Genomic DNA, 26215 nt, shown 5'->3' on the forward strand with positions numbered 1-26215 from the left:
CCCGTGTAGGTTCCCCTCCGGAGGACCCTGTGGGGAACACTAGATTGAGTTCTGCTCTAAGATATATAAACAAAACAGAAGGAAATCCAGTCAGTATTTTATTTCCAGACCTCAATTCTTCTTGCAACAGCAACTACGACAGTACTTCCCGATCTGAATCAAACTTGAAAAGATATAAGACTTTTAGGTGGCTAATGATCTTGCCGCAAATAAACAGCTTGAAAAGCATCAGTCTGACTCACTGGCTTGCACCATGCGGTGCCACACAATAAGGCAGATGCTATTTTATGTTTCGGTTAAATCGACAGCTGAAAAAGAAAGAACATGTCAAAGTCCGTTTTCTAGTTTTCGGCTCAGCTGCGACACTATCCGTCGTGATCACCCGACAGCTTTCTACGATAGTCACGTGACTTGGACGACGACAAGTTGACGATCGGTCATTCGTGTCTGTTTTCACTTTTTTGTGAAAGGTGAGTGCAGTCGAATCTTTTGGCTTTACTGGAAATAACTTTCCATTTCTGCTCCAGTCTTTTTACAAAAGGTAAGCAGCTTTATTTTTATGCTATTGAAGACGCTAAATGAGAGGATGTTATGATGTTCAACTCTCAAAATACGACAAGACACTAGCTGCAAAACATGTGTCGACAAATTAAATGTAGTGTACATCCATCTTTGATATCCTATTTTTCAATTAATTTTAACCTTTTTCTTTGCTGCATTAAACTAAATGTATACAGGCGTTGTGTTGTCGTGGCAAGTTGTGGATATTCAAATTTAATAGCTCCATTTTGGTCTGTAGTTCAATAATTCCTAATTTACCAGGCGGGAACATGTTCGCGTGAATATCACCACTGCTGACATAAATAAGCTTAATATGCAGTTTCTTCCTTCCCAATTTCCTTCATAACAAAGATTGCTTGCGAGCCTGAAAACATGCCTTTTAAATATGGAGTTGTATAGAGCTGTAGATCGGAAGTGTTCGAAAGACCTCTACCTCATCACTTACCAAATCAAATTAGGACTGTGCGTGAGTCATTTCTTTCACAACTACTCGCGTGTTTTTTAGACCTCAGAGAAAGTCAGGTAATTTCTCGATCTCAGATTGAAGATGATTATCTTCTCGAAAACGGAGCTTGTATTTCACCTTCACGAAATCTAGATATTCTGATTTTTGCTAAAACCTTATGCGTATTTTTGTCACTATTGTTACATATATACTTTTTTTAATTTACACGTCTAAACGAATTCACATCGGGTACGTTATAATAGATTAATTTCAATATCACTCGTTAAATGTGTGCTCTCATCATTGCTGGGGTCTGTTTCGCGCACAGCGCTCGCTTATAATTCCGATGTTTGTGTTTTTCTCTCAATCAGTATCGGAAGGAAGTGTTTAATGATTGTTATGGTCGTGAATCTTGGTCAGGAGCAGTGCGTGACTAATTATTTTTATGCCTCGCTCAAACAATACTCAACTGGATTACTATTGATAAATAAGAAGTTTAAGAGCGTATCACGGCCACTTACAAATTAACACAAGGACGGCCAAAGAGTGAAATACAACTCTGTTTTGGATATCTTCATGAAAATCATCAAGAGTCAGATTTCTTCATCATTCTATCGATCTGCTGCCGTCTCTTTGAATAGTTTTCCTCGACAGATCATTTTTTTAAATACTTTTTTCAAGATGATCTTCATATTATGTGAAATTTGTGACTGTGACATACTTGTTGATTTAAAGAAAAAACATCAATGACATTTATGTGATTACTGATGCACTTATGTATAGATGGTACATTTTTTACTTAAACTTGAATAAGAGGATTCATAAACAAGCATGTATTTTCTATAGTTATTATGGTGATATTTACAGTATTTATGGTGATAGCTAAATGATTAATTCATGAGCCATCATTTGTACTTATTTAGTCAAGTAATTTTTTGTGAGATTTAGCTTGTCTGAGAGCATGTCATTTTTATTTCAGACTTTGATCAGGAGTGAATTATACTTTTTAAGTACTGTACAATGCAGCAAGCATAAGGTTTTTCAAAGGCACCATTCAGTGACCAAAAATTAGAATTAGAAAATGGTCAGCAGAGAGTAAATTTTAGTCAACAGTGGAAAAAATACAAGAGAGAAAGAATTTAAAATGGATATTTTTATGTAATATTAGATGGGTAATGAAATGACTGAGCATCCATTTGTCTTTGAATTAAGCACTAAGGTTCATTCATGAGCTAAGAGCTGTTCTTTTTTCCTTTGTTTTCTCTTTGTTTTTTTCCTTTCTTTTTCCTTCTTTCACTATGTAGCTCATCATTTAGTCATTACAGTCATTATTGGTCATTCAGTGATTTACAAGACAATGAATTTTTAGATAACCATGATATGCAGTTCCTTGTGATTTTCACCCATGTTCATCCTTACTGCATCAGAGTTTGGGAATGGTGGACAAGGAAACTGCAGGTAGTTTCAACTTCCACCCGCCACGTAACTTTTCTAGTAATAAACATATTATTGAGAGAGAGCAGTTTTCAAGTTGTGTGTTTAATGCAGAGAGTTGGTATTGGATCAACTGATTATTGCCCAATAGATATTTCCTTTATTCCCATTGCTTGTTTTCTTGATATTGTATTGATATTTTATGGTGAAATTCTGTCTTGGTCACTCATTGGATTTAAAGGGTTAAGGTCATTAACAAAGTTTTCCAAGCAGCAATGATTCAGTAAAATGAACGTTACAAGGAATGCTGAAAATGACATTAGTATCATCATTAGAGGGATACAAGCGATGGACTAAGTTTATTGTTGGAATAGATCATGAAAGTATTTGACTGGTTCCAGACGCTGGAATCAGCAAGTTTTTTTTTTTTTAACCTTGTAGTCCTTAGTTCATCTTTTCTTTAACTGACTATGGAAACACATCAAGTGAATCAGACAGGATGTTTTTGTTAGTTTTTTGTCAGGAGATGCACTTAATGTGGTGTTTGACAATTATTGATCCTATGTAGATGGCAAGTTATTGCAATAAACTGGAAATTTTATTATTGGAAAGTATTTCACACATATTTTTTAAATTTAGTAAAAGTTGTTTATGTTTAACAGTGATCCAACTCAGTGAGACTGACTTAGATATATAACAGTTTAAGAACTTCAAAGCCAAATTGGTTTTTGTTGAAGTAAAGAAAGGAAAATAAAATCATCCTTTCATTAATGGAATCTGTTTGTTTCTGACCTAATGTGCATGACATGTACTTTGCATCTGAATTACTGTACTACTTGAATACATGTATGCATATTTAATTTAGTTAAATCATTCAAAAACCTTACAGTCCCTACAATTGAAATGCCGGTAATGGCCACAGAATTTCCACTGGTAAATGCAGTCAAAAAAAGAACATTTATTTCATTTTCTGTTTATTATTGAACAAAAAAGTATTTAAGAACTAACTCAACTCTTTGCTTTAAAAGTAATACAGTCGAGCCTTGATTATTCTGACCCATGGGGACTGGTCTGAATAGTACAGATAATCAATAGTCTGGATAATCGGTAATATTATCATTGATGAGCTTCACTTCTACAACATGTGTGCATGTCTAACTCCACCATTCTTTGAAGCTGCATTAGTTGGATAGGGTTAATATTGTTTTGTCTTTCCATCATTCAGAAAGTGGAACAAATTCAGTGCCAAAAGGAGTCTCTTTACAGTTTCTCTGTTTGATGGAAAAGAAGTAATTATGGTTTGCAAATGTGATTAATTTATATTCATAAAAAAGTGGGACTGGAGTGACTAGTCTGGATAATCAAGGTTTGACTGTGTTATTGAAAGTTACAGAGTTATGTTTCAAACAGAATAAGAACCAAACCTTTAAAATGCACATGCTATCATCTTTGATTGTTTTCAGGAGCATTTTTGAAAATAAGTTTGACGTTTTGGGCTTCAAATGAAATAAACACCTTAGGCTTGTAGTTGACTGTTTGAGACGCGCTAGCAGAAAATAATGTATTCGTTATACCAGATAACTTAGACACGCAGGTGTACACATATATTATGAAATACAACTGACACTGATTGATCAGATGGATGTAGGTAAATTTGCCACCATTAGCAACAATAAGGAAGACAGGAAATCCTTGGACCTCACCTGCAGTATTTAATAATATTCTCACATAGTATCTTATGGAGTAATTTTATTGAAGCATTACACTTTCCAGATCTTTGAACTTTCTTAGAAAGACATTGCTGATATTATTAGCCATCTGTTTCAAGTTTTGTCTCATACAGCTTGCATACTGAAGACCTCATACAAGTTTTGATCCATTCCTCTAAGGGCACAGCAACAAAAGATTGCATGATATTAAAAAATAACAGTATAAGTAATTTTCTCCCAGGGCTTTATTTGGTATTGTAAAATTTCCTTTTCATGTATGATTATGTTTTATGTATCAGCTTTTATTTCAGGCTAGCATCTTTAATTTGTCCAGTATGTAAAAGGGGGAATATAAACTTAAATGATTTTTTCCAAAAGTGTTTCTAAAGAGGCCATGTGTTTTTATCATGCCTTTGTGTGGAGTTCTTTTTATTATGGATGCTAGAATTTTGCTTCCTGCTGAGCATTTGTTTTGAGGGTTAGATCAAAACAACATTTCTCCTTTTGGAATATATGAATTAGCCAATAGCATGTCATATTGCATTTGTTGTGGAATAACTTTCAATCCCATTGAAGCGGATAAGCACAGCAGGCTATTAAAGCACTTTACAACCACAGCTTTCTTTGAATCTTTAGCCTCAGTATGTTTAGGATAGTCTGGGCATGGATAAATAATGTATTACAAGCAGTGATAGACTGAATTTTAAACTTTTGCTTGGATTGAGAACAACGCTAAAGGGTATGACTACAGGTAAATGAGAAATAAATCCCAAAAGAAAATTAGAAGAAAGATGTATTTGCAGCAGTGGTAGGAATGTTGAGTTGATTTTCTTTGTTTCTTCTTAATCCATGAGAGTTAAAACAGTCTTTCTTGCCTCATATTTAAAATTGTGGTGGTAATCATGATTTGATTTTCCCCTCCTTTTTTAAAAAATATTAGTGTTTTCTAGTCAACACAAACAAATTTAAGCCAACCTCAGCACTGTTGAATTGGGAACATTGTTTTGTTTAAGTAAAATTTGGAAAGTGTGGGTTTTCCAATATGATTTTTTAGGTATTTTACTTTAAAAACATTTGAGTTGGGATGACAAACACGAGGGAAAATGTTACATTGATGTGACCATCGCTCTGTCTCATCAGTCACTTCAAAATATAATGTTAATACAATTCACTTATTAACTGAAGAAATAAATTTAAAAGCACTACAAGTACAACTGTATTATTTTTGTGAAAACCTTATGTATGCTATCATGCTACTGAAATATATATTGATTTAAATTATAGTAAGTGCTTTTTTGCATCATGCTATCTGCAGTAAGGATTAGTTTAATTAAACTTCTGTGGAAGGGCTACCAATAATTTTATTGAATTTTTTTGGCAGGTATCTCAGTTTTAATAAATCAATTCTAGATGATATGTGATAAGTAGAATTACCAAAGTAATTATTTCCACAAAACTCATATATCTATTGTGTTTATTGTGGACTGATTTACAAGTATCTTTTGGTGTATGGAGGGATTTTGAAAATTTTGAAAATCTTGACAAAATTAAGCTTTAAACATCCATTGCTCTACAGTGTGGTATCTTTGAAACAGTAATAGCAGAGCCCTATAATTATACAAAATAGTAGTAACCAATCAAGCTGAAAAAATTTGGATGTACAACCGCACGACCATACAACCACACAAAGTGCTACTTCTGACATGCATGGTCAACTGTACCACGGGCATGCCAACGCCTCGGCTTTGTCCAGTAGTCCAGTGGTCAGTGCACTGGGCTCCAAGTCAGATGACCCAGGTTCTAGTCCTGGCTGGGGCAAGGCATGCAGGAAAAAAAAATGTGAGCTCCACTTTAAGGCTTGGCTAAATCTAGATATGAACATCTTTGTTAGAACACACTTGATGCCATTTTACCTGCACTACGAATGTTACTACAATTCCTCCCTCAACTGAGCACTGAATCATCTTTAATCTCTAAATGTAAATGATGACTCTTAACAATCCAAAACCAAAGATTATTATTAGGGCAACATTTAAAGGAACTGTGCTTTTGATTTCTTAATCAGATCATATCACTAGCTCAGTAGTAGAAGTCTTAATTAGTAATATTGGTTCAATGGTACATCAAAATTTGTATGCAAAACAATCATGCATCGATCACAGGAATGGAAACTTAATCCTTTAACCCCTTAGACTAGCATCTAATTTTTCCGTAAAATATCACTCTGAATCAAACAAAGATCACCAACTAAAGAAGCTCTTGATTGTTAAACAAATTCTCCTTGTCAGCACCTTAGGAAATGTGTAGAGAACAGTATAGAGAATGTGCATGCTTGTTAGGGTGTAATGGGTAAAAGAGACTGATGTGATTGGTTTTATTAGGTAGCATAACACCATAATTTGTTTCCAGAAAGTTTTTTATCCTTTTTTTGTTTCATTTGTTTGGTTAACCATTTATCTTTCTTTAGTTTTTTTCTTTCCCTCTCTTTTAATTTTTTTAAATGACTGAAATTTCTGTGAAGTTATTTGCAAGCATTTGTTGAACCAAGAGATTGAATTGTATGTATGAGTGAACTTGTATGGAAAGGCCCTAAAATATTTGGACCAAAAGTTTAGGATGATTGTAGGATATCCTGAAAACAGATCATCACAAAAATCCTGGATTCAACAACCAAATGTAGCAAACAAAGTCAAATGATGCACCAATTTTTAAAATAGAGTAAATTCCTGCATGTAAAACCGAAGTTTTTACAAGACAGCCTAATATCACAATGTAGCTTTTTTGTTGAAATATCTCAACATAACCATTTATGATTGACTTCTTTTTAAACTTTATTTTTTAATGAAGGTCGAAAGTGGCAGCTAAAAAAGCTGATGTGGAAATGCATTTACACTGATGAAATGTAAATATTTTTCACAAAGCTTACAGCCCCCTGCTTTCAGTGGCACAAGGCAACATGTTCTGAAAATGCACAGGGTTTTATCTGCAAATATAAGGCCTTAGAAGTTGTTATGAACTAGGTTCTTGCATGTATGACGTTGCAATATTCATCATACTACAGTTTGTCTCAAGTGTTTTAATATGAGAGTAGTTAGAATGTCAGTAGAAGGAATGTGTGAATGTGGTATGACAGACTATACAATGAATATACTTCACTGCAGCTTATATCACTTCCGGTCGACTCAGAACCAGACTACTTTAAGCAGCGACCTATGTTCTGAGCTAGATGTAGCTTTTTATTTCATACACAAGTACAACAAATTCACACTCAGAATAGAAAAGGTTCCCTTTTTTCACCAAAAGAGATCTCTGCTGTCCTGCTGATGTTACAAAGAAAAAATATATCACAAATATTTCAGTTTCCTGCAAGTATCATTCCTGCAGGTGGCTGAAAAATTTGAAACAGTATTTCATTATATCAGACTAGGGTGATTTTTCTTTGTTTTCTAATTTTTAATTCTCTCAGATAATTTAATTACTTTGTGCACTCAGTCAGTCATTTGCAGTTGTGAAATTGTTTGATTATTTTGTCTGAAGAAACTCAAATTTTGAAAATATGCTAATGACTTAAATTTCCTCAAATTTTCTTTAATTACTTTAAATTTCTCTTCTCTTCTCTTCTTTTCATTCTCAGTGGTGATTAACACTCCTTGTTTGTCAAATTGAACCGTTTTCTTGAATTCGAGTAAAGAATTTTGCTATCCTTTGGTCATAATTGTTGGAAATAATATGTCCAATAAAAACATTTGAGTTAGGTGTGTTTACATGTATAATTGATCTCATTTCCAATAAGAGTTCTACACGCAACCAACCGAAGACGCTATTTTCTCTTTTTTTTTTTCTTTTTTTTTTGCTATTATTTTTTCTTAGATTAATGGCGGGGCACACTGCGAGGTTCTGTGACCCAAGTTCGAGTGACTTGGCAGACGTTTTTATGGATTTTACCTTATCCAAACCTGAGCCACAAGAACAAGGAAACGATGCAGATTTCAACTCATGTAAATTTACGCGGAAATCTTCTAGTAGCTCCACCGCGACCGTGGCGACAGAGCCTTCAAAGCCTGGCGTGTCTGTCGACAATGAGGAAGGTGGCCACAGTGAAAGTCAGCCGGTGGCTGCGAACAGTGGAGCGACATCCGAATGTGTTGTATGTAACGATAAAGCCACAGGTTACCACTATGGAGTTTTTACGTGTGAGGGCTGTAAAGGGTTTTTTAAACGAACGGTACAAAAGCAGTTGGAATACACCTGTAAAGGAGATGGAAACTGTGAAGTAAACCAGTTGAACAGAAATCGGTGCCAGTACTGTCGCTTTCAGAAGTGTATGGATCAAGGAATGTTAAAGGAAGGTGAGATCTACTTCTTTTGTTTTAGTAAGTTGCAGCCGGAGAGCAAAGCGAGTTATTACCTGGAGCAACGTAACAAGCCTTGACATCCATTTAATTAGTTTTTTGTTGTTCGCTGCGTGTTTGTGTTACCGTAAGGCAGTTGTGTGGTAAAATGTAAACAGTATCAGAGCTGAGTGGCTTTTACTCGTAGCGCTGTTACTGAATACATTCATCAGAACTATTTAGTCTGAAGGCCATCAATATATGGCATGTATCACAAGTGTTTTACGGCTCCCGGCGCGGTGGCTGATTATTGCAGAGGTGAACTCCTTGTAAACGTATGGTTAACATTTTATATTTGCTATAAATTTACTTGGTTTAAGGTCTACAGAGAACCAATTCTCAATAACTCTTTTGTTCGGTCCTCGTCTACAGCATATTCCCGTACTGATTATTGCTGTAAAAATACTCGCTAGTAGCCCACAGCTGCCTGTCGCAGTATGTTAAACACCTCTCTCTGTTGATTATATCCCTTAGCTGTGAGAGAAGACCGAACTCCTGGTGGAAGACATCGACATCGTTCGTTGCAGGATCATCGCCCAAAAAAACAACGGGGTCGAGAAGATGCAGTAAATGGGTCGGCAGACGGAAATGATTGTGTGGAAGGCGCCTTGAAGCAACAGAAAAAAGAGGAGTCGGCAGCCGGCAAAGGAGAGTACATGGCTTTTATAGAAAATATTCGAGATCAAGCGGTAACGATGCCTCATATTGAGGGACTCGTGGTTGAAAACGAAAGTACGAAGGAAAAAGATGTCAACACTTTCATGCAGCTGGCTTATCAGGAGCTTAACATGATCATTCAGTGGGCTAAAGATGTTCCCGGATTCAAGGACATTGACTTGGAGGATCAAGTGTGCCTCATCAAAGCTTCTTTTATGGAACTGAACGTATTTCGTTTGGCGTACAGATCGGTGCCTTGCGACCCTATGTCCCTACGGTTCAGCAAAGAAATGATTTTCGACAAGCACGAAGTGATTGCGTTCGGTTGGACGGAAGACCTGGTTGATACAACCCTGGAATTTACTGACAAGCTGCGCAGTCTGAATCTCGATCAAAACGAGTTTGCTCTTTTATCTGCTTTAGCTTTACTCAGCCCAGGTTTGTGGAAGTGGGATTTGATTTACTTCTTGTCTCTATTAGAAAGAAGAACAGATAAACCCTTGAAGAGAATATGTGTAAATCAAATATTTGAACTATAGAGTGAAAATAATTAACGAAAGAAAGATAATGAATGGATGATCAGCACTGAATGATCTTAGTTACACCAGCATTGCTGAGCGTACTCACATCTGAAACCTCCATTGTCATTGTCATTTTCATGCTTCAAATCTCTTCCTGTTATTTAGTTATTAGTTAAATTATTGATTTATCGGTAATTTTTAAGGTGGCGCAGGAAGCCTTCTCTCACGATATATTTAGAACCTAAAAGGGCGCATGGGCTCTCGTGATTGGTCTGTTTTGTTCCAATAGATACGCCTGATCTCAAAGATAAGGAGAAAGTCACTCGCCTGCAAGAGAAAGTAAACATCTATTTGCGTGACTACTCCAAGGCTCTCTATCCACAGAAAGCAAATCGTCTCGGAAAACTGCTCCTCTGTCTTCCTACTCTTCGCATATATAGCGAGAAAGCAATGGAAAATTACGTCACCCTGGAGTTCTTTGGTAAACTGGATATGCCGCCTTTGGTGGCTGAGCTGTTGGAGTAAGACTGGTAACAAGTCTCAGAGTCTTATGAAGAGAAACTTTAATTAGCTTTGAGTCAAGCTTACCTGTAAGCTTGTAATTATTTCTTTAACTCGATGTAACTACTTATTGTCAGGTCCTTGTTTATCGGCGGAAAACGCAGAGGCGCACTATGTCAGTCGAAGGGTAATTACAACAATAATCCGATGTCTCAAGGTACAAGACACAAAATCTAAGATAGTGAACAACTTACCACATCAACCGTCGCGATCATGGAATTGAAACTTTAACTCTAACTATGTTACTTACAGAAAATTAAAAAGACGAGATGATTAAAAAACATATGATACAACAAATGGTGAAGAAATGGCGAGGGTTTTTTTTTTTTTTTTTCGTAAACCCAAAATACTGGATGATGCGCCCATGTGATATTACCGTCATTTTAGCAGCGAATCACCTTCCCTGTCATTGAAACTGTTTTAATTGGTTTTTATCAGATCATTTTTCTGTTTGTTTGAATGTTTTTAAGATAACATGTTAAAAATCTCGTATTTATTCCTTCAGAGAAAGTAAATTAGTCATCATTACTGCACGGTTAAATTCGTGCTTTCCGTAGAATTTAAAGTTACCTGAGAATAACAATAATAATAATATATTTTATTTTTGATTTGATTTTTCTCCCTCCTAAATCCGATAGTTTTACCTTTCTAGATCCCTTTAACAAATAGGAGCCGACGTTTGGAAGTCGTTTACAGAGATCATTAATGACATTCTTTTTTACAGTCAGGAACACACAACTGTACTTTTAAACTTTAAATCAGTTTTGCAGTCTGAAACAATCGAAGGGCCCTCAGTTTTGCCTTTTGTTGGTTTTATTTTAGTTAATCGATAGTTGTGTAGTTGTTTTTCAGAGCTTAAACAAGTAAAATGAACTGGTATCTTACTACGCGAGTCCGTTACAGCGCTTCTCGGAATACTGAAATACAACATGGCTTCCATCATGTAACTTGGGTGCAGTCCGGTACGGCTGGTGGGAAAAAAGAGGCACAGTACCCTTTTAGTCAGGTGAAATAAGTGAGAAGTTCCTCAAGTGTTTTTAATAATATTAAAGTAAATTATAGAAAAAAAAGTCCATAGAACCTAAACACTAGAATTATAGCGCTGATGGAGATAACATTACAGTATTGAACGAACTAATGAAGTTTATTCTCGATCCAGGGCCTTTCGCTTTCGTCGTTGCAATTAGGGCTTGGGTGCGAGACTGTAAACAGAAGATGATGACTTGACGCCTTTTGTGCACGAATTGTCACGAAAATAGAGCCAAAGTGTTTATTCTTAAAGCTTACATGGTGGTTGCAGCTCATTTAGAACGCGATGATGTCTGTTTCTAGGTCCTCTCACCTTTTTATTACAAAGTTATCTGGGTCCGTTTTGACAAACTTAAAGCCTCGCACCCGGGCAACATTTACTTATAAAAAGAAAGTCGAAAGATGCAAGAATGATTTTAGCCTTTAAAGGTGTCGACATTATATGATAGAAAAACAACTTATTGTGGTAAGAAATGAGGTTCGAGAGGCTATGAAGCACGGCACATTTAGAAGAAACGTGATAATATTGTTACCATAATCGTTATTTCAGATGCTTAATGTAAGTTTAACTTCGATACCAAGACTGAAGATGTTAATGTTCAAAGAAATAAAAAAAAACAAGTTATAGTGATTTCTCTTTCATTTTGTTGTACTTGTGTCGTAGCGAACCTGAGTTACGTGAACTTTTTTAAACTTGATTTTTAAGGTTTTTGGGGGCAAAACCAAGGGGAGGGGTAGAAGGCGGGGGAGTGGCTCTCGCCGTACATTAATTTTTGTCAAATCACGCAGTAGCGTGCCCCAATGTGCTTTGTACCTTAAATACATATCTGTGATTTTATTTCCAGTTACTTAAATGCTTTTATTTACATTAATTCAAATTAACATCAAATACAAGTAAATAGATCAATATACGAATTTTATACTAGTAGTATAGTTTACTACTATACTTATTACGAAGAGCCAAACTGTTTTGAGAAATAATTTGAAGAACTTTTCTCGAAAAAGCGCAATCTGTTTTGAGCTATCTTAAAATGAAACGCTGTAAACTCCGTTAAGAGAAAAATTTGCTTAAAAAAAACCTTTTAAAATACCTTAACCTTTTTAAAATAAGACCTCATGGCGTTCGGACGCGGCTTCAAGCTCTCCGCAAATTTATGTGTGTTTCTCTGTATTTACATCACTTTGGAGTTCTTCAGGTTCTCAGATGTATACGAGAACACTTCGCTTAACGATAGAGAGACGTATTTTGTTTCCCAGATGAATTGCAGGGCTGAAGTTGCTGGTGCTTCATTTCATCGAAACGAACCGACCTGGAGGCAAGAGTCTAATGGACGACTGAAGAGTGTTATGCTTTGTAAGCTTTTTCATCGTGCCTGTTTTGCTTTGACTCTTATTGCTCTTGCTGGTGACATTGAGATTAATCCCGGCTACCAGACATTTGCTGATATCAAGTCCACTAGAGGTCTCAAGATTGCTCACTTGAATATACGAAGTCTCGCCAACAAAAACGACTCTCTGCGTCTTGAGGGAATTAACAACAAAACTTTTGACGTGCTAACTCTGTCCGAGACTTGGCTGGACTCCTCAACAAGTGATGCTGAAATAAAACTCCCTGGATTTGTGTGCATAAGGTTAGATCGCACTGGCAATAAAGAGGGATATGGCGGAGTTGCTATGTATGTAAGAGAAGATTTGGCGTTTCGTTTGCGGAATGATATCAATACTGGTGGACAGGAATGTTTATGGATTGAGTTAATTCGAGATAAATGTAAGCCAACGTTATTATGTTGCGCTTATAGAGCACCAGATGCCGATCTCCGCACTTTTATTTCGTCTCTGCGAGATAGTATGCCTGCTGTTGATCTTGAAAAATCGGATGTGGTCATTTCAGGAGATCTAAACGCAAACATGATGCCTAATTCAAAATTGCCCAAGAAAGACAAACAACTACTTCTCAACTTCTCGCGCGCTTTTGACTTCACACAGCTGATAAAAGAGCCTACTCGAATATCTGACACCTCACGGACCTTGATTGACCTGATTTTTGTCAATAATGAACATCGCATTGTTAAATCTGGTGTTGTTCCGTTTCCATTGAGCGACTATTACCTGGTGTTTTGCATTCTAAAGACTGGTGTGCACACAAAAGCACATCCAAGAATGTTTGAGTATCGCTCTTACAAGAATTTCGATGCGAATTCATTTAACGAAGATCTTAGGAATGTTCCTTGGCACGTCGTTGACAATGAAAACAATATCGATGACGCTTTATTAACTTGGAACAAACTGTTTTCAGAAGTTGCAGACGATCATGCACCTGTCAAACGACGACGTGTGAAGGGAACACCTCTTCCTTGGATGAATAGCAAAATTAGCGAATCAATGAGAGATCGAGACTGGTATCATCGTAAAGCACGTAAATCGAACTCAGAAAAGCACTGGAACACTTACAGGAAACTGAGGAACGAAGTAAACCGCTTAGTAAAATCTGCTAAGTCGAAATATTACTGTGACATGATCGAGGAAGCCAGAGGAGATCACGGCAAAATATGGAAAGCTGTAAACGAAGCATGCAATCGTAACTCATCCTCAGAAAAGGTTCAGTGCATCATTTCCGATGGCATTCAGCACACCACTTCCAAATCCATTGCTGTTGCTTTGAATAGCTTCTTTGCATCCATAGGCAAGCGCCTAGCTGACAAAATAACGACTACCTGGTCGAATTGCAACTTGGTTTTAGAACAACCGTTGTCTCAGTTCCAGTTAACTGAACTAGAGGAATCGTTTGTGCTTCAGCAGCTTACCTCTTTGAAGACAAATAAAGCAATTGGTTTGGACAAAATTAGTGCTAGACTACTCAAGAGCTCTGCTAATACAATCACTCTCTCCATCACTAAGCTGTTGAATCGATCGATTCTTACTGGTAAATTTCCTAAATTGTGGAAATGCTCAAAAATTACAGCCTTGTTTAAATCAGGCGACCGGTCAAATGCATCGAACTATCGACCTATCTCTATTTTACCGACACTCAGTAAAATTCTCGAGAAAGCCGTGCATTCCCAGTTGTACCAGTACTTGGTTATTAACAACCTTCTCACAAGGAAACAGTTTGGATTCAGGAAGGGGCTCTCTACTGAATCTGCTTTGACATCATTTGCTGATGAAGTCTTATTGAACATGGAACAAGGTAAACTGTGTGGGGCCGTGTTTTTGGATTTAACCAAGGCTTTCGACACCGTGGACCATCGGATTTTGTTACGCAAGCTTTCCAAAATTGGTTTATGTGAGAACTCGCTTCAGTGGTTCCGCTCTTACATTACTGACAGGAAACAGCGTACATGTTGTGGGAATGAGTTGTCTGATGAATTGCCAGTTACCCATGGGGTCCCTCAGGGAAGTATTCTGGGTCCTCTGCTATTTGTCATCTACATTAACGATTTGTCAAGCGTTCTAGATGCCTGTCAAGCATCACTTTATGCAGATGACACGGTGATCTACTGCTATGGGTCTTCCTCTCAGGAGCTGACTGAAAAGCTCAACCAAGACCTCCTGGCTGTGGCGAAATGGCTGAATGAACATAAGTTAACACTGAATCTGGACAAAACCAAATGCATGCTTATAGGCAGTAACAAGAACTTACAGAGGAAAATAGCTCTAACTGTTTCAATCTTTGATCATTGTATAAACAATGTTACTTGTTTTAAATATCTTGGAATCTTAATATCGTCTGATTTTTCGTGGACAAATCATGTCGAATACATGGCAGGGAAAGTTAATCAAAGGCTTGGCCTACTTAGACGCATTAAGCATTTGTTACCGTTTAAGGCGCGCATCCTTTTTTATAAAAGCCTTGTTATGCCCTTATTCGAGTATGCTGATTTAGTTTGGGGAGACAAACATAATGTAACTTTAATGTCTAGTTTGCAAGTGCTTCAAAATAAGGCGGCTAAAATAATATTAGATCGACCACTGTATTCCTCTGCGTCTGATGCGTTAACTACACTGAAGTGGTTAACACTAGAAAAAAGGCGCTTCCAGCGCCGATGCGTACATGTATATAAATGTCTTAATGGTCTCACGCATCACGAATTAACATTAGTCACTCAGCAAGAACAGCATAGTTACAACACAAGAAATAAAGCAAACCTCAAAATTCCATCCGTTAAAAGAAACTGGGGTAAACAAAGAACTGGCTATCATGCTGTAAGTGATTTTAACTCGCTGGACAAAACTATACGAGCCTCTGATAATGTAAATATTTTGAAGCGTCAGATTTTTAATTTATTGATTTAAGTTTTGTATTACACATAAGATACATTAGTTTTTAGTAGCATCTTTTAGCATTTTTATTCATTGTAAATTTTTAATTTTTAATTTTCGAGGTCCTTTTTGTAAACCACTTTTTAGTGAAAAAGTTTCCTCATTAAAGATTGTCATTATTATTATTACGGGAACGATGTTCATTGAAAGCAACGGTTAGTGAAAGCTTAACAAGCAGATGTATTCTTCGTCAAACTGTCGAGTGAGATTGTCTCTGACGTGATAATATATGTAATTGACCAAAGATGTATCGGACAAAAAGTTCTCCATGACAGAATTCCTCGAAATTGAAAAGCAAAATCTCGCTTGACTAATTTCCCACTGTCCCCCCCCCCCCCTTCGGTGAACTAACCATACGGAAAATAATATATAGACCTATTCAATAAATAGCGGAATTGTATATTCTTCAGTAGCGAGATCAAGTCAGATTCTTTAGCATTGTTCATTGCTTTTTGGTGAGATCTTTTTAGCTGCTAGTGTTTCATAGTACGGCATACACTCTTCTACCACAGCAGCCACCTCAGGGGGAAGCTCTTCTAAATCGAACGCAGTGAATGCGTGAGGCTTGTTCTTCTTGGCTCTTGGTTTAAACCCAGTGCTTTTCAAAGCGTCTTCGTGCCACCCTGCCCAGACGTCCCATTCAGGTACAGGACCCGGTTCCCACGATGTCATGGTCTCTTCATACTCCAAACCAACTGCTTCACAATAACTCTGTAAAATTCCGTTGGGATAATCCAAGAGATCGTCAGCGTCTACGACGACGGGATTGCCGTGAATATTTCTGTCGACAAATTCATACAACTCGAGCATTTGACGAAAGCCCGCCTCTGCGGGGTCAAAGTAATCCCATCCTGTGAGTTTCGGGTTAGTGGAGGCTCTGTACAAGGAATAGACAGCTTTAAGAGGGTGACGAATGAGGAATGAATGTTGAAAGTTCTTGAAACCTTCTTCTGCAAAAATGTCCATTTTATTTTCCACGCAGTAGGCCATTTCCTTGGAGAAGACGAAATCTCTGCCATCGTACTCCTTTTGCAGCATTTTGCTGATCGATCGGTAGGTCGCTTGTTGTTTTGTTTCTTGAGCGGCATATCTGGCACTTTGCTTTTCTGGACCGAAGTAGAACGCTTGTGAGTACGGCTCGTGAAAGATTTTTGAGTTCTTTAGATTCATAATCGATCTCTCAAACGCTGTTGAGACGCACCGTGGGGCTGTCCAGAGGAGGATGCGATTTTTTGACATCTTGTAATCCGTCCGCCTTTCTAAAGACCGTATTATGTTGTATCTAAAAGTTTTCCTTATTTTAAATCAGACTAATTGTTCGTTGACTTCATGTTGTGCCCTTACTGGCCGCAGAGTGAAGTCAGTTCAAATGATAGTGTGGAATGATCTTTAGCGCGGTTTTATATCCTGACCTGCTGCTCGTATTATATCGAAGGCGTGAACTGTAGTCCCACGCATTGCCGTCAGTTCAATATTAGGTAAAAAAAATAACAACAGGTGCAACCCTGTGTAACAATCTCTCCTTTGAAAAGGCAATCGAATACTAAAACAAAAGAAAGAAAATACGCGGAACAATTCTAGCGGCTGAATCAAAGTGTAATGCTAAGAATCGATTCACATACGCTTTCAGCTCATTATTTGAGCGGCAAAAATCAATGTGTTCACTTAAATGATTAATGAGAAATCCAAAATTATTTTTGCCATTTAGAAGAAATACTTGTTTTGTGAATTGTGGCGAGTAAAATTAGTTCTAGTGGGTGTTATCGAGTCTTGCGGTACCCGGCCATCTGTTTACCCTATTTCTTTCTTTATGTAGTTTTTCAATTGTATTTCCTATTTCATAGTTGTTATTTCTTAAATCGACAGCACTATAACCTTTTAAGAGCTTTTAAGTTTTGTTGTGCTATATCACAGTTTATCACAAACTATATTGTATATAGGTAATTCGGCCTCTGGCTGTCATTTATTTCTACAAAGTATCCATTCATATGTCTATTTGACAAGGCCAGTTTTTCGAAAGTTCCGGTGATCATCAGTCCTGGAAACATGATTCTGGCTGGCCATGTCTGAGATTCTATTTTGAGGTATCGATTTTTAATACTCACACGACCATTCCTCAAATTAAGAATAAAAGCTTCGGACCCCTTAAGTGCATGACCCTGGCAACGATCAACGATTTTAATTCAGAATTTCACTAAATGTAACTTTGTCGGAAATCACCCACGTGAAAAGCATTATTCTACAAGCAAATGTTGACGAAGAGCATCCTTTTGAACGCAGTTTTGAGATAATCCAACCGTGTGAAATCATCGGGTGAGTGAGTGCCACTCACGTAATGGAGTATTAAGTGATGATAACGGGATCGAATAAACAATACGAATCTTTATCAAGTTTTTCACAGAAATGGTTTACGTAATAAGTGTCAGTGATAACATCTGAATCAGTATGCGGTGGCAGTTATCGGTTACCTTGAAATAAATTAATGCAGAATTTGGGAAAACCCTAGTTATCTGTCCTTTACAAAATCAGAGTTCACAGTACAGGGAATGCTAATAAATTGAACTGTTCTACTAACAGCTTTCTTCTGACACATCACTTGAGCTCTCTACAACGAGAATATCGATATCAAAATTATCAACAAAACCAGTCAGTAATCTACAGTTATGACGCCACAATGCTGGTATCTCCTGTACGCACCTGTCCGCCGCGATAGCTATAGTCTGTTGGCATATCTCACTTGGTGAAAATGTTCCAAAGAGTACTCACAGTTGTTTTACAGGAGAAACATCAAAAACGGAAGCATGTTTTTGCATTTATCCAGTATTCTGTCACAATCTTTCCGCCTTTCGTATCGTTTGAAAGGTATTGCGACAGTTGGTAGAAAAGATTCACTGGGCAGTGTAACTTATAGTGAGCCTCGGCTTTGTATACATGACGATCGATTCCACTAAAAAAATCATAGCGAACCTGAGTTACGTGAATTTTTTTAAGCTTGATTTTTGAGATTTGTTGGGGCAAAACCAAGGGGAGAGATAGGAGGCGGGGGAGTGGCTCTCACCGTACATTAATTTTTGTCAAATCCCACAGTAGCGTGCCCCAATGTGCTTTGTACCTTAAATACATATCTTTGATTTTATTTCCAATTACATATCAAACTCATGGGGTACAAATAGTCTCAACATGAATATAGTGACCACGCCCATTTCAACGCCCCACTCAAATCGAGTGTAATTTTCGAATATTTTACCATCGTGCGGATTCTCTACGGAAAAAAGCACTCAATGCACCTCTGAAATATTAAACTATAATATTGCAGCTTTCTATTTCGCTAATTTCTAACTTGAAGGTAAAGTTTTTGCCTCGTCATTTTTACCTTTTCTCCAAGCGGTTGCGTGAAATTAACAAGGCGTTTTTGATCAAAACACAACCGAGCGAAGGGTCTCGGGCGATATCTCTTTTGCGCAGGCGCATATTAAAAATGTACCGCCAGAATCAAAAAGAGGAACAAATTTCCTTTGTTTTGATATGTAAAGTGTAGAACAAAAAGCAGATTTACCCTCGTCAAATGACGTTTCAAAACAGCTTTATCTTCCTCCTTTTGATTTTTTCCTGTTTTGTAAGCGTGAAAGTAGTAGGAGATGGATCGGGAAACTCCGAAAGCGCTTTGGGAATTAATCTGCCATCGTTTACTTACGAGATAAAAAAGTAAGATTTGTGAAGTTCGTCGTAGTATGAAGTCTAGATAAATGCCTTTTTTACGCTTGTTTGCTGGATATTTCGTAAACTTCCCCGATTAATTTTTCGTTTCAGCTTACTAATCTATATAGCCGCAAACGCTAATCACACGTATTTCAAACTTTACTAGAACAAACTTGACACATTGTTGAATACGGTAACTGAAAATGACAAAATTACAAACACGCGAATGAGCATAAAATAACTTACATCGTATGAGTGAAAGTACTGGAAAACGACAAAGCGAAATAAACAAGGATACTTACAAGACGAATGTGACCAAACCAAAGACGAAAACATGAAACCCAGAGCTAGATATGTAACGGTAATTTTCACAAACTAGACAACTAACCAAATAAATTACGCGCAACCAATATATATACGATATGCAAATAAATATAACAAGTACAAAACTGGTAACTGACAAAGGACACTAATGGAAGACGAGAAAATAAACACCTAACACGAAACTATGAAACACCAACACTAACAAAAAATGATAGTACAAATTCTTGCGCCTACATTCCGGCCCCTTAAATACGAAGATCTAAATCCAAGTATTTACCAGCAAAACACTAAAAGGCGCAAACTTTACAGAGCTAATTGAACTTAGACGATTTTTACTTAATGTTCAGACGCCTAACAGAGTCAACAAAGTACTATAAAGTGTCAATTTAAATCTTTCTCCTCAAAGAAAAGTCACGCAATCTTGGTAATCATACGATTAAGGAAAGTCAATGAATTTTTCCTTCCACTTGTTCAATTGATTCCAGAAGACATAGTTTACTGATAGGGCGCTCCAAAGTTGATGTCTTGATTTTAACCTTGACACGGCGGACAAATCCATATTTGTCAGAAAAAACCTCTGTAATCCGACCAATTGCCCACGCATTCCTTGGCAAAGTTTCGTCAACCACGATAACAGTGTCCCCCGCGGCAAAGTTTTTCTTTGGTCGAAACCATTTCTGACGTGATTGCAACAGAGGGAGATATTCTCTCTTCCAGCGACCCCAGAAAACATCAGCCAAATATTGTACTTGCCGCCATCTTCTCCTGGAGTATGTGTCGCTCTCTAAGAACAAGCCTGGAGGAAGAGGTGTCTCGCTGCGAAGCAGGAGAAGGTGGTTCGGTGATAGTGGTTCCAAATCCTTTGGATCGTCAGAAACTGTGGTCAGAGGTCTTCCATTGATAATGCTCTCACATTCACACAACAAGGTCTGAAGACTCTCATCATCGAGACTTTGTTCTTTAACCAGGGCACCCAAAACCTTGCGTGTAGATCTAATTAGCCTCTCCCAGACACCACCATGATGCGAGGCTCCGGGTGGGTTAAAAACCCATTTGATGCTTTTCTGCAGAAGGGCGTCATGAATTTTAGCTTGATTCCAGCTGTCAATCATGACACGAAGCTCCCTTTCACCTCCTACGAAATTTGAACCATTGTCGGAGCGAATTTCTTTAACTTGACCTCTACGAGCGATAAAACGTCTGAGTGCGTGAATAAAAGAGTCAGTGTCCAGTGAGTGACACACCTCCAGATGAACAGCTCGCAGTGCCAAACAAGTGAAGATTGCACCATAACGTTTGACCATGCTCCTCTTTTGACGAACAAGAAAGGGACCAAAATAATCTATCCCCACGCACGTGAAGGGGGGTTGATCTGGTGTAACTCGAGGCCGAGGCAGATTTGCCATCTTTTGTTCTCCAACGGGACCTTGTCGTCGTTTGCAATCAAAGCAGGATGAAAGCACACTTCTAACAGTAGAGTTGGCACGAATCAACCAGAAACGTTCGCGCAACAGAGCCAGGACATATTCTCTACCAGAATGGCCGCTTTTCTGGTGAAAGTGGTTCACAAGCAGACGAGCTAGATGAGAATCTTTAGGAATGGTAATCTGATGCTTAGAGTCGTCTGATAGGGTAGCCCTGCTAAGGCGCCCGCCAACACGAAGAAGACCATCGGTCAAGATCGGATCTAATCTTGCAAGAGCACTTGACCCCTTGACGCATTTACCTCCCTTAACGGCTTCTAATTCTTCTGCAAAGGTGAGATTCTGCTCGAACTTGATAATCTCTTTTCCGGCTTCTTCCAACTCTGCGTTTGTCACCAATTTCGCTCCAGATGCGTCAGCAGTATCCAAACAATTCTCCTTTGACACTTTTCTCCTCATCACAAATCTTCTCTGGCAGCGAAGACACAGCGCGATAAACTTCAACAATTTGAACCATGAAGAAAACCGTTGGATGATAGAAACGATACTCGAATCTTTACTCACGTGAACAACAAAAGATTTCGGCAGACCATTTAGCCACACACGCCAACGAGATAGGTAGTCGCTGGGAATCTCATCATCCCAACCCAAACTCTTTCTGCACAGATCCTGAAGGAGCAGTTTTGCCGGAAGGATGAAAGGCGCTGCCATACCGAGAGGATCGTAAACTGAACTCACCACGGAAAGGATACCACGCCTGGTACAAGGTTTCTCCTTAATGTTCACTTTGAAACCAAATGTATCTGTCTCGACAAACCAGGATACACCTAGGGCTCTCTCTGCAGGAAGCACGTCGTTATCAAGATCCAGATCTTTAACACCCTTCACTCTAGCTTCTACAGGAATGGATTCCACGACTTCGCGGTCATTGCTGATCCATTTAGTCAAATTGAAACCTCCCCTCAGCATTAGCCGACGAAGTTCTTCCACATGTTTTATTGCAACAGCCGCTGAAGGTAAGGACTTCAGGCAGTCGTCAACGTAGAAATTCTTCAAGACAGTACTAACCACGTCAGGGGAAAACTCGTGCCTATGATCTTCGGCATTCCGTCGCATGGCGAAGTTAGCACAACTGGGAGACGAAACCGCACCGAACAGATGTATGGTCATCCGATACTCTTCTAATTTCTTAGAGAAGTCGCCACGTGGCCACCAAAGGAACCGTAGGAGGTCTCTATCTACTTCTGGGACACGCACCTGATGGAACATAGATTGAACGTCACCCATGACTGCGACTGGCTCCTGACGGAAACGGATCAGCACGCCAACCAGATTATTGGTTAAGTCAGGACCTTGAAACAGCTCATCATTCAGGGGAGTTCCTTGAGAATGGGCTGAGCAATCGAAAACGACACGTATTCTATCCGGTTTCTTATGATGATAAACGCCGTGGTACGGGATAAACCACACCTTACCATCTGATCTCTCCAGGACATCCAGGGGAACCTTTTCTGCAAAACCGTCACCGATCACCTTCTCAAGACAAGCAACATAGTCCTCGCGAAACTTCACATCTTTAGAGAATTTACGTTTAAGATAGAGGGCACGGCGTTCTGCTTGACTCCGGTTTGCTGGCATCTGCAAGTTGAGGTCCCTTAACGGTAGAGAAACCTGATAATGACCATCTTCACACTGCATAACTGAATCCTCTACAATGTTCATGAACTTTAAGTCATCCCTTGACATGCTTAAACCATCGGAAAGAGTGGCATCTGCAAAATCAGCACATGCTATACACATAGGATGAGTCTCCTTACAGTTAACGAAGAAACTAGAAGATGGGACAAACTTTTGCTTTCTTCCAGTTGGGCCATTGATAACCCAGCCAAGATCAACTCTAGTTGCATATGGACCCCCATCAGAGGCAGGGACAACTTCTCTCGGTTGTAGGGCTTCAGGTACGTTTGCACCAATTAATAGATCCACCTCGGAATTCAATTCTGCTAGGTATACATAGCCTTGAAGGTGCGGCCATCGCTCCACATCCTCTTGTTTCGGGATCTCGTCTTTCACTACAGGCATAGAAGGTCGGGAAAGAACTTCTGGCAAGGAAATGACAACGTTCTCGTCTAGATCAGTCACTTCCAGGTTCGTAACAACGAGACTGTCCACATCGTTGCAGCTATCCATGGTGGTTAGCTTGAGTCTCATTTCCTTGCCGCTAACTCTCAGACGTTTCAGCAGGCTAGCCGAGCAAAAGGTGGTGTTAGATCCATTATCCAGCAACGCATAAGTCTCCACGGACCGAGGACTTCCTTTGACTTTGACCTTCACAGCAACAATGGGCAATGCAGTCACGGAACCCTCCATTGTGGTTAGGCCACAAAAGTGATCAGCTCTGTTCTTCTCAGTACTGGACTGGTTGTTCTCGCTCTGAGGTCCATCCTTACCACGGTCGCACGCAACAATAGCTTCTGGTGCACCTACATGCATTACAGTAGCGTGTCTCTTATTACAGTGAATACAGGGCTTCCTTTTGTGACAACTTCTAGACTGATGGCCTCCACCTAAGCACGAAAAGCATAGCCTCTGCTTCATGACAAACTCCTGACGATCTGTAGGAGGTGCTTTGGCGAAACTGGAACATTCGGTGAGATTGTGATCTGCATAACAAAACAGACAGTTCTTCTTAGAAGAATGAACTGCACTCACCACATCAGCAGATGAATTGAGAGCAGATTTCGTCTCGGAAATCGTGACGAGGCTTAGCTGTTTTCCACCGGGTCTCTCAGACTTCGATCTCGAACCCCTATCCTTGCTGTTCTTCTTCTCCTTTTCCAAACAAGGAAGCTTGCCAAAAACTGGATTGGACAAGGTGCGAGCTTTCTGTTCAACGAAGAGTGAAATATCATCAATGCAGACATCTCTCGCTTCCGAGTTGAGGATCCGATCAGCGTTGTCCCGCCAACTGGCTTGCAACTTCGGGGGAAGCCTCTCAATAATCTTCCGCATGCTATCCGGACTTTCGAACTTGCTGGAATGGCCGATAGCCTTAAGAGTGTTTGTACAGCTAGAGAGCAAAACGGAAAAGCCTTCTAGGGCGTCTGCATCTTCAGCTTTGATGACTGGACCATTAGTGACTTTATCCACATATGCCATAGCGATTTTGTACTTCTGTCCAAATTTGCTCTCTAAGAGTTTCTTTGCCTTTACGTACCCATCTTCGGCTTTCATGTAGAGGCAACTTTGTACCAACTCTTGAGCTCTGCCAGCTGTGTGCTGTTCGAGGTAATAGAGTCTCCCAGCGTAATCTAGTTCTCTAGTTTCGATTACGGTCTCGAACGCGCGAATGAAAGCACAGTAATGTAAAGGGTCTCCACTGAACACAGGTACACGTCTCCTGGGCAACAAGTTCCTTTGCTGCTGTTTCACGAACTCTTCCATTACTCGGTTCTGCTGGACGAGAATGCCATAGGCCTGGTCGCTCAGACCTGAGTTGCCAGAGCTTGAACTTGAATCACTCACAGCACCCTTATGATCTTTAACCGGGTTACTTGACTTCACAGACAATTTCTCTTTCTTATCGGCAGGTACAAATGACTCACGTTTTGAACCACCAGTCCTTGACTTTTCAGTGATGGAGGATACGACTGAAACGGGACAACGAGGATCCCTAGAGGCCACGTTGATAGGCGCGAAATTACCCGCTTCAGCTTGAGCGTAAGCTTCTTCTCTAGCCACCGCTTTAGCGTACTCAGTTTTGAGGTTTAATTCATCTTTCTTCAACTGCAGGTCGTACTCTTGCCTTTTGAGGCGTAGCTCCGATTCCTGAAGCGAATGGCGGTGTTTCAAAGCGTGTGCCTCCGCTCGAAGTTCCGCGATGCGAGCTGCCTCTTTGGCTCTTGCAGCAGATATGGAGCTCGTTTTAGAAAAGTGACTCGTTCTCGATCCACACATGGATGGTCTAGACTTGCTACGAACCTCGGACCCAATTTGAGAAGCGCTGTCGTCAGGCGTTAACAGGTTATCTTGAAGCCTGGCTTCCGTGACACGTAACCAATCATTGACCGTACGGCAGAAAAAATCTAAACTGCTTTCAATGTCGGCGAAATAGAGGTCTGATTCTTGTCTCTGACTTTCCTCAACCAGAGCTACTTTATACGCGTCATGAGCCTCGGTAAATCTTCGAAATAGCGACGTGATTTCCGACAGCTTTACTTTCACCGTCTCCAAATTATTTTCGTCCGTTAAAAGACTATCGATCTCTCGACGCTTGGACGTTAACGAAGACAACACTCCTCCTCTCCGCTTTCTAAGTTCACGGATGCGTTCAAGAGAGATTCCTTCTTGATCCAAAGAGGTATTCGGTTTACGAGTACGCGGACCGTTTTCGGCAGGTTGGCCGTTCTTCCCGGCCGAATAAGACAGGTAGACATCAGAACCGTTGCGAGACATCGTCATAAACTTCCAATAAACCAGATTCGTCTTTTACAAAATATAGCCGCAAACGCTAATCACACGTATTTCAAACTTTACTAGAACAAACTTGACACATTGTTGAATACGGTAACTGAAAATGACAAAATTACAAGCACGCGAATGAGCATAAAATAACTTACATCGTATGAGTGAAAGTACTGGAAAACGACAAAGCGAAATAAACAAGGATACTTACAAGACGAATGTGACCAAACCAAAGACGAAAACATGAAACCCAGAGCTAGATATGTAACGGTAATTTTCACAAACTAGACAACTAACCAAATAAATTACGCGCAACCAATATATATACGATATGCAAATAAATATAACAAGTACAAAACTGGTAACTGACAAAGGACACTAATGGAAGACGAGAAAATAAACACCTAACACGAAACTATGAAACACCAACACTAACAAAAAATGATAGTACAAATTCTTGCGCCTACAATCTATACTATTTCAAAGCAGTGTAAAGACGAAGACGGAGAAAACCATGATTCTGTCCTTTCAACAATCGTAAACAAAGTGTTTGAACAATCAGGTATACGAGCTGTAATAATCAATAGCCGCATATCAGAAGTCTTCAGAAAGAAAATATTCTGTCTTCAGAAAGCTGTCAAGAAAGCTAGTAATCGTGGCGGAAGGCAATTAAATG

At 39.1% G+C, this 26215-nt stretch overlaps 4 protein-coding genes across 5 annotated transcripts; 2 read left to right on the forward strand and 2 right to left on the reverse strand.

Moving 5' to 3' along the window:
- The first annotated feature begins 433 nt into the window (after positions 1 to 433).
- On the forward strand, positions 434 to 11939 carry LOC131788359 (retinoic acid receptor RXR-alpha-B-like). Of its 2 annotated transcripts, none has more exons than XM_059105547.2 (4): positions 434 to 541; positions 8020 to 8498; positions 9015 to 9635; positions 10008 to 11939. In XM_059105547.2, the coding sequence occupies exons 2-4, from the start codon at positions 8024 to 8026 to the stop codon at positions 10241 to 10243; spliced, it is 1332 nt and encodes a 443-aa protein (XP_058961530.2). In that variant the 5' UTR covers positions 434 to 541; positions 8020 to 8023; the 3' UTR covers positions 10244 to 11939. The 2 variants fall into 2 exon arrangements, with proteins under 2 accessions (XP_058961530.2, XP_058961455.2); XM_059105472.2 differs by lacking the exon at positions 434 to 541 and adding an exon at positions 3683 to 3729.
- A 485-nt stretch (positions 11940 to 12424) lies between these two features.
- On the forward strand, positions 12425 to 14456 carry LOC136281978 (uncharacterized). Its single transcript, XM_066169012.1, has 2 exons — positions 12425 to 14231; positions 14410 to 14456. Exons 1-2 carry the CDS (start codon positions 12425 to 12427, stop codon positions 14454 to 14456), a joined length of 1854 nt encoding a protein of 617 aa, XP_066025109.1.
- Positions 14457 to 15760: 1304 nt separating this feature from the next.
- LOC131774373 (uncharacterized) lies at positions 15761 to 17008 on the reverse strand. Its single transcript, XM_059090416.2, has one exon. The coding sequence runs from the start codon at positions 16865 to 16867 to the stop codon at positions 16061 to 16063; it is 807 nt and encodes a 268-aa protein (XP_058946399.1). The 5' UTR covers positions 16868 to 17008; the 3' UTR covers positions 15761 to 16060.
- Positions 17009 to 20097: 3089 nt separating this feature from the next.
- On the reverse strand, positions 20098 to 25530 carry LOC131772813 (uncharacterized). The gene has a single exon (XM_059088766.2). The coding sequence runs from the start codon at positions 25528 to 25530 to the stop codon at positions 20098 to 20100; it is 5433 nt and encodes a 1810-aa protein (XP_058944749.2).
- Positions 25531 to 26215: the final 685 nt, after the last annotated feature.

This window comes from Pocillopora verrucosa, chromosome 6 (assembly GCF_036669915.1).
Source record: "Pocillopora verrucosa isolate sample1 chromosome 6, ASM3666991v2, whole genome shotgun sequence".
Taxonomy (NCBI): Eukaryota; Metazoa; Cnidaria; class Anthozoa; order Scleractinia; family Pocilloporidae; genus Pocillopora; species Pocillopora verrucosa.

What these genes read in the sequence shown, in the direction of transcription:
- LOC131788359 (XM_059105472.2), top strand. An exon ending in TCAAGGAATGTTAAAGGAAG is followed by an intron (nt 8,499 to 9,014) that starts GTGAGATCTACT and finishes TATATCCCTTAG; the next exon opens with CTGTGAGAGAAGACCGAACT. An exon ending in TTTAGCTTTACTCAGCCCAG is followed by an intron (nt 9,636 to 10,007) that starts GTTTGTGGAAGT and finishes TTGTTCCAATAG; the next exon opens with ATACGCCTGATCTCAAAGAT.
- LOC136281978 (XM_066169012.1), top strand. Translation starts at nt 12,425, where the DNA reads ATGGCGTTCGGACGCGGCTTCAAGCTCTCCGCAAATTTATGTGTGTTT. An exon ending in GAATCGATCGATTCTTACTG is followed by an intron (nt 14,232 to 14,409) that starts GTAAATTTCCTA and finishes CCTTCTCACAAG; the next exon opens with GAAACAGTTTGGATTCAGGA.
- LOC131774373 (XM_059090416.2), bottom strand. Translation starts at nt 16,867, where the DNA reads ATGTCAAAAAATCGCATCCTCCTCTGGACAGCCCCACGGTGCGTCTCA.
- LOC131772813 (XM_059088766.2), bottom strand. Translation starts at nt 25,530, where the DNA reads ATGTCTCGCAACGGTTCTGATGTCTACCTGTCTTATTCGGCCGGGAAG.